The sequence below is a fragment of the Larimichthys crocea genome, chromosome III (genome assembly GCF_000972845.2).
Source record: "Larimichthys crocea isolate SSNF chromosome III, L_crocea_2.0, whole genome shotgun sequence".
Lineage (NCBI taxonomy): Eukaryota > Metazoa > Chordata > Actinopteri > Sciaenidae > Larimichthys > Larimichthys crocea.
The window spans coordinates 37,177,004-37,189,224 of NC_040013.1; the positions used below are offsets into that span (position 1 = coordinate 37,177,004).

A 12,221-nucleotide genomic window follows, 5' to 3' on the forward strand; every position below is an offset into this window, starting at 1 on the left:
TGAAGTCTGTACATATTAGTTAATCTTCCTCTTCCGCAGACTCTCATCAAACACTTTAAAGCTTACATATTTGCAGCACACCCATGTTAAATTTTCAATCAGCCAATATACGATTAATGACTAACATCTCAGGCCGTGCGCTGGAAGTTTTTGTGAGCAATCATCCAGAATGAAAGTCATTTGAATTTCAAGCAGATGTGCGCTGCACCATTTCTTGTACGCCTGCATGACGCAGCCGCTTCATCCTTGGAGTGACGGCTGTGTGAGCTGCTCCAGCATATTCAAGTTGAAAAGATGAAAGACCTGCTGTCTCTGGAAATATATTAGCTGAAGACGGACACGTCGCCTGCCTGCTCAGTCAAAACACGTTTCTTGCCTTTTCCCATGTCACATTAGTCTCCATCATTCACACCGTTGTCCTGAGCAGGTGGTTAATCATGTGTGTGACATTGGTTTCGATTGACTTTGATGGCGCTCACCGCCTCCTTAGATAAATGCAGCAGTCTGATCGTTGATGAGGAGGAGAGACATTTACATCCGGGGGTCAAAAACCTTACGGGAGTGTCGTGTCAGCCACAGGTCAACTTTGTGACAAGGAAATTATCTAAACTAACGTCTACTGCCTGCAGCTGAAACCGCGTTTAATCTTATTAATTAACTTAGAGATGCAACATGATGAAAGTGAAGTCAGTCAAAATACCTTAATATTGCCCTCAGATGATCCACTGATGAAGCAGTCCTCAGTCGGATCGACTGCCAGTGCTTTGACCGGTGAGTCGTGGGCCTGGAAGCTCTGGCGTTGGTGCCGGTGACAAAGCTCCAAGACGCTAATCCAACCCTTCCTCCCACCTGTGATAAGCAGCTGCTGCCTGGGAGCCATCGCAAGCACCGTAGCACCAGATTCGTGGCAGCAGAAGGCTGGGGAAGGAGGGGATATTGAGGAGTTTAAGATGAATAAACCAGGAGGAACAGGTTAGAATCGAGTGAAACGAGAGAAAGAATGGAGATAAAAAGGCGGACAGAGGAGATATGAGGGGGACATAAATCTAGGCCTCTACAATTATAAAGTAAATATTTATTTTAAATCACCAATTTGTCATTTTGTTAAGAAAATGGAAGAATGAAGAAGAAAAACAGCTGAGCAGGGACTGTTTCTTACCATGTACGAGGCAGTTTGCAGGAGTCACCAGAGTGTCCCACAGACAGACGTTCCTGTGGAGTCACAAATGACAAAATCTAAATCGCTTCTAACGTTTTAATCATAGTGCAGTGCAATGCAGCCAAATGAAAAAGATTTCAGAAAAAGAATTCATTTGGGGACTAAGTTCTCCTTGCACGTTTCTCATACCTGTTGTCTGCTGAAAGACCTGCAGTGGCAATGAGGGAGGAGGAGCCCACGAAGACAAAGTCGTGAGCCGTCTTGTTGTGGCACTGCACCGTCTAGCAACAAAGAACAAAGGACATGGTTCGTAATGGTGACAGTAATGGGCAAGCAGGAGATGAGTAAACAAAAATGACAATGACATGAAGGAAAGGTCTAGACAAACAAAACTAAAAACAAATGTGTTGGAAAAAGAAAAGTTAGCTCTGTGAGTTTCTTACCAGATACGGTTTGGGTGCGTTCCCACTCGTGTTGGTCTGCCAGAGACTCAAACCTCCATCAGCATCTACAATACCGAACTACACAAAACATTCAGAGAGCAGATGTCAGACAAACTGCTCAACTTAAGTTGGAAGTATCCCTTTTTTCTTTTTTACATAGACGGACAAAAACATATTATCAGGAGCTCCTCCTGTGTTTGAACACCCATTGAGATCCTTCGCTTCCCTCAGGTGATTTGGATTATGCTCAAATTATCTTACCAGCCTCCTAAATCCAAACACCACTTACATAACTGAAATCAAGTGCTTTGCATTTCCTCTCTTTCCCATTTTTTAAAAGCATATTTTACTCTTTTGGCCAGAACAGGCAGATAAGATAGCGCTGGCATAGGGAAGGCACCATCTGAGAAAATTATTAGCTTGAGGCGTGTGCCTGAGTTCAGAGCAGTTGAATCACTCAGCTGGAGAACAATGTGTGCTGATGCCAAACTCCCCACTGTGGTTCATGCCTGAATGGCAAACTTGTGAAAGGAAGTGTGGAAATGCTGCTGAAACTGACAGCCTCACATCACAATGCAGCCTCAATAGTCTGACGTCTGCATGCTGGTAGGTATGTGTTCAGTTCATACAGTACGAGAGTGACTTTCTAACCTTGTTTCCCTGGTGGTTGAATCGTATCCTGGTGACTCTGGAGTTGCCTGGACTTCTGAAGCAGATGATCTGCTGGGAGTGACCCCACTCGAACATCCTCACGCTACCATCCTGAGCTCCTGTCAGGTCTGAAAAATAAGAAGAAAAAAAAAACAAACAAAGTTTATACAAAGTTTCTGTTCAGTGCATCTCCCAACATGAGCTTTTAGCAATTCTTTGTTCCAAAAATCATCATCTATTTTAAAATTGATGAAGGAAACCATTTATTTCACACAGACAGACAGACAGACAGACAGACACCTTTCTAATCTGACAGTCGTACTTACAGTAAGGCAGCGTGGGATGGGAGGTCATTCTTCTCACATTGTTGATATTTCTCTTGATCATCTGGGAGAAGAAAATTGAAGTAAGAGAAATTTAGTAAGCCGACATTAGGAGAAAATAATATAGAACTCCATTATGGTAAAGTGGAGGCAAGCACACTGTGATACAATAGCAGTGAAACAATACTATGCTATTATAAAGCCCTTTTCACTCATATATTGCCTTCCATCACCTGTAAATCTTTGTTGTAGTTTATGTAAATTTAGACATTAGAGAATTTTTCCAGACGGAGCCATGACGTTCAACAGAGTTTCACTTGGTGCCTAGTTAGTTTGAAGACTTAATTATTTATCATGATGAGCACGAGGGAGGCTTGACCCTGTTCTCACAGTCGGTCTGCTAAAAGCATTCATTTAGGTAAGGGGGACACATGTCAACAAGGAAGTGGACTCCGACACAACACAGGGCTGATTATTTCTGTGGTTGTGAAATCTAAAACCTTGTGTCATCAGAACAATCTCTTGAGTTGTGTGTGACATCACGTGACCCTGGAACGCTGCAAACAAACATGAGGCACATGACACCGGAACAAAACTGGTCAAACTGGAAAGGGGTTAAAGGTCAACAATGAGAAATAAATGCATGCCTCAAAAAACAAGGACAGCATTCATATCCAATGCTAGAGAGCATTCTTAAACAGAGACAGACGTCTTTTGTAACGAGGGATAATAATGAAATGTTACACTTACGACATTCCTCTTAGAGCGATAAACCACGTCTTGTTCACCTGTGTCTGTAAGCGTGCTGAGCTGTGTCCACATTAAATTCAGTTTTAAGCCTCATAAATGATTTTAGGTCTAATTTATTAAGATTGTTCATTTTTAAGTAATACGAAAAAGTGCTGCAACATTTACATACGAGGAGGTCATCTGCAGTTAAATTCCACTTAAGAAATTCTGAATCATCATGCCAAAGTAAATATTTAGTACTACATTTGGGTTAAATGAAGTATAAATGGATTGTTCTATCATTATATAAGCATAAATTATCCTAATCTACCGTCGCTCAGTTAATATTTCTGTCCTGTATTATGACTGGTGGCAGAGAGAGGCAGAAATTAACGGCAATGTCTGCCAAGGATTTCATTTATTATTGTCCTTACTATTCTGCTCCAACCTTCAGTGCACCGCCTGACTGGTTGGTAAAATAATCATGATGCAGAGTGGCTCTTAATGTCCAGTCTGCGTATCAAGAGCAATGAGCGAGCTGGTTAATATCAACAAACATGACTCACAACACTGCTACCACCAGAATCTAATTAATCGTCCTACCAACAGCTAACGCCAAGTTTCTCTCTTCAGTAAAACAGCCTTTAAAGACTTTTCTTTAATAGTCATAAAAACATAGAAATGATAGAGGTTTGGGCCAGATGTAGGAGTCAGCAACATCTTTGTTCCTTTGTAAGTCAATGAGGGAAGCTAATGTTAGCAGCTATGATGCTTTTGGCAAACTGAGCTCAGACCAAGATGAATTATTAATTAAAGTCATTTAAACTGCTTTGAGGATTTTGCTTTGAGTACAAGGAGCAACAGACAACATCAATTAATTCCAGAAAAGCAATGAAGAGTACACTAAACCCATGTCAGTCATCGCTGTACTGTCTTTGGAGGCTTAAGGGAACTGGTTGCTGCTGGTTTTTCAAGGTTTAGTTGAACTTTATTTACCGTTTACGATTAAACTTTCTTTGATATTGATATTGCAGCTGAAAATGATTGTTTATCATCATTTCCAAACTTCTGTTAATCATCCCATGTACAGTAGTTTCCAAAAGTGACAGTTTTGAAACTCATACATTTAAAAGATGCTTAAATGAAGCTGTGGCTTTCATGAAGGTGGGAAATCAAACAAATAGGGCTGTAACTATTAACTATTATTATTGTAACTAGTATTATTTACAGTATGGATTAATTTTATGTTTGTTATGTTTTCAAATCATCAAATCATTATTTGATCTATAAAATGTCAGAACTTAGTGGAACATCCCAATCACTGCCATGACGTCTATAAAATGTTTTTGTCCTAAATATAAAAGATATTCAGCTTGACAAGCTGGAACTGAAATATTTGTCTTTTTTGCTTGAAAGATTACTTTAAAGACTAATGTGTCCCTCCCATTCTAGAGGCTTATGCCAATATGCTGTATAAACTGCATTAGTATGCTGGCCCACACCTACCTATAATTTAGCTCTTAGGTTACAAAGTTGTATGTATGGGAAAAGATCTGTCAGTATAAAGTATAAGCAAATTGCAGTGAACAACACACATGGGCCTTGAATCAAAGACAGAAAAATGCCTCAGGTGAAGAACAAATGGGTCAGGTAATATCATCACATATAAATTCAGGTCTAGAGCTCACCACAGATGCACCCCGACCCGTTTGCACTCCTCCGAGCCATGGCATGTTAATGGGTGTGCCAGGGCTGCTGTGAGTGTACGGTGTGGTGCCATGGAGAGCGGCAAAGTCATCGCGTGCATGGATCACCAGGAAGTCATCACCACCAACACTACGAACACAGAATCATAATTAGGTACATTATGCATTTTCATGACACTAACTATCTGAGCTGTTTAGTAGAAAATCTAATTTTTCATTAGCGCTGTCTGCATTTATAGAGAACTGTTATTTTCATTTCATATATTACAGATCATTCTGCACATCCAAACATAGACACACACTGCAGATGCATATATACCACCTACACTATGATCATTTCTGAACCAATCACACTGCCCCACGCCCACACTGAATTTAGCTCTGTTCGAATAAGGGTGAAAAGGTGACTTGATGCTACCCTGGATGAACTCTCACAGCCGTTGGCCTAAAAAAAGTACAGCGTGTATTCACAAACAGACACACGCAAATACAAACACACACAGATTACTCTCTTACCCTTTGGTTTCAGCCTCATCATCATCGATCCATGTCAAGATCTGTGTGGCCAAGATGGATGACACATCCAACTCCTGAATGTCATGGGTGGAGGCCATGACTAAACAATTACGATTTGCCTGGAGACAGACAGTGACAGGAAGTGGGGAAAAGAAGAGGCGGGTGACAGAGAGGATAAGGGTAAAAAATACGGTGAGGTTTAATGTATGTGCAATATTTGAAAAGGTTAGATGGTCCACAAGAGTTAGACAAAAAAACTTTTTCCAACTATTTGCCTGTGGTCATGTTTGCTTTTAATGATGACCTGAGGTGCAGCTTCCTTTGACTGTTGTTGAAAATAAGTCAGCACCATTGCTTCCCTTTAAATAAATATCCACATTCAAGCAAAAGTACCACAGCATGAACCTCTTCCGATATCAAACAAAGAAAACACAGGCTCAACGACATCAAAGGGACTAGAATATGGTGTAAGAGTTGTGCTACTGGTAAAACAATTTAATATTTCTCAGGTCAAAGTGAAGCCATGAATTGATATTCAGGTTTAGTTTTAAATTCTGTTTGAATCCACCTGAGTTTAAAACCATAGTTTCCACGCAAAACTAGGTTAAAACTACTTGGGAAACACAACACTAACATATTACGGCCCTATAAAGTTGAAACGAGTTCCCTTTTACACATTTTTGTATTTATGGCCACCTGGAGACAAGAGATGATTTGGAGAAAGGGCAACCCAGCAAGGTCATTTATTGTAAAACAATACACCAAGAAAAAGGTTGCAGATGTGTGAACACACTCTCACTTTTATACTCAGGCAACCTCCAACAATTTGATTCATGCGAAGTAGCCATGCAAGTTACATCATTTGGTTATTTCAACCCTCATTGGCTCGGCTTCCTGGCGCCAGACACGTTTTTGGAAAATGCCAAAGAATACCAGAATCGGGATAGAGTCACTTTGACCTGGCTTTGCTCAAGGGAGCTTTCTGTGGAGGCCAGCAACCCAAATTGTTCCTGGGAAATGACTGCACTTTGTATTTTTAGAATAAACTGATGTTTAAATCAGGACAGGGCGGGTTAATGTGAGGATAAATATGCTGCAGTGATAAACTTATTCTTCCACAGTCCCCTCTCCTTTTAGCTCTGTTTTTGATTAGAGTGGATATAACATATTTTTCAAAAGGAACTCCCTGAAGCGGAGATATGAGTGTTTCACAGTAAATAGTTGATAAATCAACTCCCACAGAAAGTGACATGACATTTTAAAAAGTTTCACATTTTTGTTTGCAGTTTTCCAATAAATACAAGTAAAGTTTGGATAATTTTGCACCAAAGAAATCTATTTCTATATAAATGTAATGTTTCTCCAGTAACTAGAACAAGTTTAAAGGCGGATACTGGCCTCTATAGCACTGATTAATTACATCATTACTAAACAAAGTGAGTCATGTATATTATACCGGGGGAGGACATTGTGCACTTTAAATAAAAAGACCAGTATTGACTAGATATGTTGACAAACCAATGGAGTCCTTAGTGGGAGCTTTTCTCATAGTATATTGTGTTGTTCAGTGACATCTGTGTTAAAGGCTTGTACCTTGTTGATGGCGAAGGCTGTGATGATGTCAGATTCCTTGTGGATGATGCGTGCCTTTCCTCCGGGGGAGCCCAGATCTGACTCAGTCTGCACAGAGGGACGAACACACACAAACACACAAATCACCACCATCGAGATTTAATCATTACAGTTGAGACGTTGGTAAACATTTCTGGCAGACAAATAGCAGTCATAACTTCAGATACATTTCCCTTCACGCTACAGAACCAATGACCTGACATGATCCATGAGGGAGGCTGATAAATGAAGTATCATATTATTTGCTCTTGAAGATAACAGAGCTGATGCAAGCTAAGCCTTCTCTTTGTTTTTTGCACTATATAATATGTGCACTCTATGTTTGTTTGTGTTGCCTGCCGAGGTTAGGAGAGGACGTGTGAGGTGCATCAGGCCACATAGTTAACCACAGCAGCACACATAACTGGGTTAGCACTGTTAGATAGCATGAACACAACAACCCTTGAGCGATGAGCACAAGCACACGCTGTACCAATGAGGTCCTATGGGATGCATGCAGTATAGGCTATACTGTAGCTCTGCATATTGTATAGAGATGTTACATTTTGATGTCAATGTTACAGGCATCGTCTGAGCAGGAGATTGAATTAAAGTCTTTACAGCATTTATCCAAGGGGAAAAGACCATATCTTCTTCTGTCAGATGGAATAAAGTAAAACTTGACTTGCAGAAATCTAAATATGGTGGTTTGCCATTTCTGCCGAGCACATAATCCCTGTGGTACACAGATTCACTGCGACAGTGTTGGGCCCATTAATCAGAAGCTATTCAGCTTCATAGCTTGTCCTCTGAGAGGCTTGGGTTAATTAACACTGAGCCAAATAGAGTAGCTACAACATGGCAGCTTGCACAGCAAGAGCCAGAAGATTAGAAAACCTCTATGAAGCGTCAGTGTACAGTGCAATTTAAGATTTATGGCTCATATTCACATGAATATTTAGACAGCTAAATGCAAGATTAAAATCAAAGAGTGACAGGAACATAGAAAGTTCATGGCCCAGAAAATACACGTACTGTAATTCTGTCAAGATCACAATTTTTATGCTTCTTGGATTATCTGTGACAGGCCACATTTGCTATTCTACTGTAGCAGGAAATACATGGAACATGCACATCACGTTCCTCATCTAATCACTGGTACTGTTTGTAATACCCACACTATAGTATGGTGATGTAAAGTAAGGTTCTCACAACATCTACAGGACAGGATTCTTAATTGGTCTTCACAAAGTTTGACAAAGTATTGTTCATCATACATAAACATCATATGTTTTTATGAACATGCAACAAAAACTCTAAGATAAAACAATGCAATTTTCTACAGCAGGCTTATTTGAATTTAACATTACCAGAAAGCAGGGGTGCATGATTAATTGTATAAAAATAATAATTAAAAAAAAATAGTTTTAGCTTCTGCAATTGATCAAACTTGATTTTTGGTGTGATACTGACCCATTTAAGCTTATGGCCATATTACCCTTAATACGGCAAATTAATTTATCTGTCACGTACTGTAAAGAGTGCTGTTCAACTCTGTAAGCATTCAGTTTTGAAATCGTAGTTATTTGGTCAATTGTGAAAACTGATCTGAAAGTATTTTTAAGAGATTAAAGATAGTTTTCTTAAAAATTAGACTAAAAATAAATAAATGTCAAGGTTTTACTGATAAAATATTTAATAATAATAATATTTGTTTAATTATATTTTCCCAGAACCACAACAATGTCTGTCCCATGCCTAGGGCTGGGCATTCCCTTATTTTACTGAAAAGGCGAAAGGTAATATAAGCAACAATATCTGATCAAATGATACGTTAACAAGAGTAATTAAATCATTTTCATCCCCACCCCAAGACCATGAATCCCAATTTATAGTACCTGATGGTTTCCTGTCTCCTCCATCCCTGAACATTTCATAAAGTCAGTCTGGTCCTCACCCGACTTTAATGATTGGGGAAGCGCACACACATACACGCACACACAAAACACACACAACAAAAACAACAACAACAACAACAAGTGATGAACCATGCAGTCAAACACACAAGGAGACTGAATTATTGTGCTGTTAATTAAACAGGGTATAATTATAATTATTTGAATAAAATTACAGCATCAACATGCAACTGGAGGCAGTAATAATACATGTGGTTGGCATGCAGAACAAAAAAAAAAAAAAGCACAATCGCGCCAACGGGGTGTGAAAGCAATAATGATGCAGTGTGCTTGGGGGTAAATACAGAGACATGTTGTGTTTATCAAGACAAAATAGTTAATGTGTTATTATGTGACCATTATTACAATGTATTAGCTGAACACAGAGCTAGTTCATGCAGCGGGTGGACATGTTGGAATCATTGTGTACCTCATTCGGGTCCCGTTTCTTGGTAAAGATGTGTCTAATGAAAGTCTCCTGCACTTCGTCCTGCTTGACCAAAAACTGCCACAGACGCTTCACTGGCAGTGCTGAAGGGTGACTAGTCCTTAAAAGAACAGAACACCTCCTGCATATTAACACTAATGCTCATTAAATCAGCTGTATCAGTTCACTGAAGCACAACAAAACATGTTAGAAAATATTATTTCTGGTTTGGGTCATTGGTGCTGATCTGAAAATATTTATTTTGCTTCAAGCAAAAACACATCGAATGCACATGACAGTAACTTCTGTACCTACAAAAACAGTATATCCCTACAGTACGTACTGTAAGAGCCATGTGGAAATCTACAGGGGGTTAACATCAGCTGAAGGCTAAAATGTCTTGAGGAACATGGATTTTACTGTTATGGATGTGTTTTCTGGTGCTGAAGGCAAACCGTAGTCAACTGAACAGAATCATGTTAACAATTCATGATGTTAAGAAGCTGAAGTGATTTCATAAAGTCTGAGTCAGTTGCTTTGTCTTGGTTCTTGGTGAATGGAAACATTGGCAACCACACCAAAGCTGACTGATTTTCAAATTCATAATAATTCTTTAACTTGTGCTACTGATCCCCAGCTCATGGTGGTACCTGAACGGGGTGTTGGATGGTTCAAACAGGGCCTTGTGTCTGAGCAGGGCTGGACCAGGTGCGGTTGATTCATCCTGGAGGTGGGTGGAGATGTACTGAGAAGGGGGACCCCCGAAGATCTCTAGTCTTTTCTGCAGCACCTGCTCCCAGCGCTGCAGGGTCTTTAGCACAGCGTGACACAGAGGCGAGCCCACAGGCAGATCTGCGTTAGATAGAAGCAGACGCGCACGAACAAGAAGGAAACAAGATTAGCAGTGAGAAATGGAGCAGCACTTGTCTACATCCTGGACGTTAGTACATCAGAGGAAGTGTGTGGTGCATTTTAGTGTTTACCTAATAGATCGTATCCTGCCATTGGGTAAAAGGACTTGAGGTTGACCAACACCAGCTGAACCATTGCCAGACGCATCAAACACCAACTGGGAGGAGAAGAAGCCATTAGGAAATCAGATTACAATTCTCAACAGTGCATTAAATGGATGCCTTCATAAATAGTGGGGGCATAAACTGAATGTAGAGCAAAATACAGAGGCAGTGCCGCTGAATCCAAAGACACAAATAGCTGTAAACACATGGAGCTTTACTCTAGACGGGTTTGAACTGAGGTGAAGATGAGTCACTCTTTGCCGTGCTACATTACCTGTATGAATTGTGACTAGAATGCTCTCTCTGCGGTGAGTTGGGGTCAAACACATCTTCATAATCATCATCTTCATCCTCTTCATCTTGACTGCCCTGGCTCTCCTCTGAGTCATATTCTATTCTACTTTGTGATGGAGGCAGCAAAGGCTAAAAAACACACAAACACAACAACAATAATGGAGACACACACAGAAACACTCAAATACATTACGATAATATGACGCATATAAAAGATTATCCCAAAGAAAAGTCAATACACTTGAGATAAACTTAGAAGAAAGAAAAGTTAAATATTTTAACAAATATTTTGTATGTTTGTGGGGTCATTATTGACATTCTAGATTACCTTGGTGATAAAGTAATCCCAAATGCTAAGGTCCGGAGGGATAAATCGTTCTTTAAAGATGGAGGCTGCTTCTTGTTCCACCACAGGGCAATGCTTGGGACTGGACGGACTCTCCCTCTCCATCCCAGAGTCCTCTCTGGATCCACTACGTGATGACAGAAGCCTGAATCTTCTTGACTTCCTCTCTGAACCACTTGGTGAGGCTGTGGGCATTGAGAGAAAGTGTTGCAGCATCTTTGATTTCAGCTGCATCTTCGATTTCAGATTGTCGTTACAACACCTCAACAACTACTCGTGCATTTTCGCATTATGTACAATACGTATGCTAAGCCTGAAAGCTTTAAAATTTTAAATATCTTTGTGAAACAGAATATAAACAGTATGAAATGCAAACATTTCATCAAATAAACAAGAGTTACAGTTGCATTACATCAGGTTTCCTCTGCCAACCACAAGAAAGTAGCACGGACAGGGTGTGAGGGAGACAGCTCCCACACTAATAGGTTGATGGATTTCACTATGACCTACAGACAGGAACTCGATTCACTTAGCAGGACTGATTTGATTTAGCTACTGGGTCACCTCCAAGGAAAAAAAAAAACGCATATAGAGACAGCCACTCAAGCAGACTGTCAGAAAGGAAACTGCATCACCTAAACTAATCCTTACTAACCTGGTGGGGGTGTTCTGGTTGGGCTGCTGGGTTTCTCTATAACAGGGATCCGGGCGCCTCCTCCAAAAACAGTCACCCAAAGCTTGCTGTTAAGGGGGTGGGCCATGATGCGAAACAGCTCGTTGCTGGAGTGGGTGGCCATGCCGTGAACAAACAGACTGAGGAAGACAGCAGTCAGGATCTCACAGAGCAGCACAGCTAAGCCCGGCTGGCTCTCCTCACCTGCTGAGCTCAACAGGCGAACCAGAGAGGCGATACCTAGAGAGAGTGACGAGAAGAAAGGTAAAGGACGGAAGTGAGAGAGAATTCAGAAACACACCATGTTCGTATTTGAAAGCACACGGTCCATTTCAGTCCAGTCAACTTATTTGTGAATGTAGACAACCTCTC

General features: G+C 40.5%; 1 protein-coding gene across 2 annotated transcripts in view; it reads right to left on the minus strand.

The window, feature by feature from the left end:
* The window catches only part of dmxl1 (Dmx like 1), a 50,761-nt gene that overhangs the window by 4,364 nt on the left and 34,176 nt on the right, over positions 1–12,221 (minus strand). The window contains exons 35-50 of one of the 2 annotated variants that reach the window (XM_010733192.3): positions 11,832–12,089; positions 11,159–11,361; positions 10,811–10,959; positions 10,504–10,589; positions 10,171–10,372; positions 9,524–9,641; positions 9,037–9,099; positions 7,121–7,207; positions 5,528–5,646; positions 4,994–5,141; positions 2,580–2,640; positions 2,254–2,381; positions 1,603–1,680; positions 1,349–1,440; positions 1,160–1,212; positions 701–918 (exon numbers count right to left, since the gene is read on the minus strand). In XM_010733192.3, coding sequence (XP_010731494.2) covers positions 701–918; positions 1,160–1,212; positions 1,349–1,440; positions 1,603–1,680; positions 2,254–2,381; positions 2,580–2,640; positions 4,994–5,141; positions 5,528–5,646; positions 7,121–7,207; positions 9,037–9,099; positions 9,524–9,641; positions 10,171–10,372; positions 10,504–10,589; positions 10,811–10,959; positions 11,159–11,361; positions 11,832–12,089 — 2,063 coding nt within the window. The remainder of the gene's footprint in view (positions 1–700; positions 919–1,159; positions 1,213–1,348; positions 1,441–1,602; positions 1,681–2,253; positions 2,382–2,579; positions 2,641–4,993; positions 5,142–5,527; positions 5,647–7,120; positions 7,208–9,036; positions 9,100–9,523; positions 9,642–10,170; positions 10,373–10,503; positions 10,590–10,810; positions 10,960–11,158; positions 11,362–11,831; positions 12,090–12,221) is intronic. The other variant, XM_019269763.2, reaches the window with a different exon arrangement.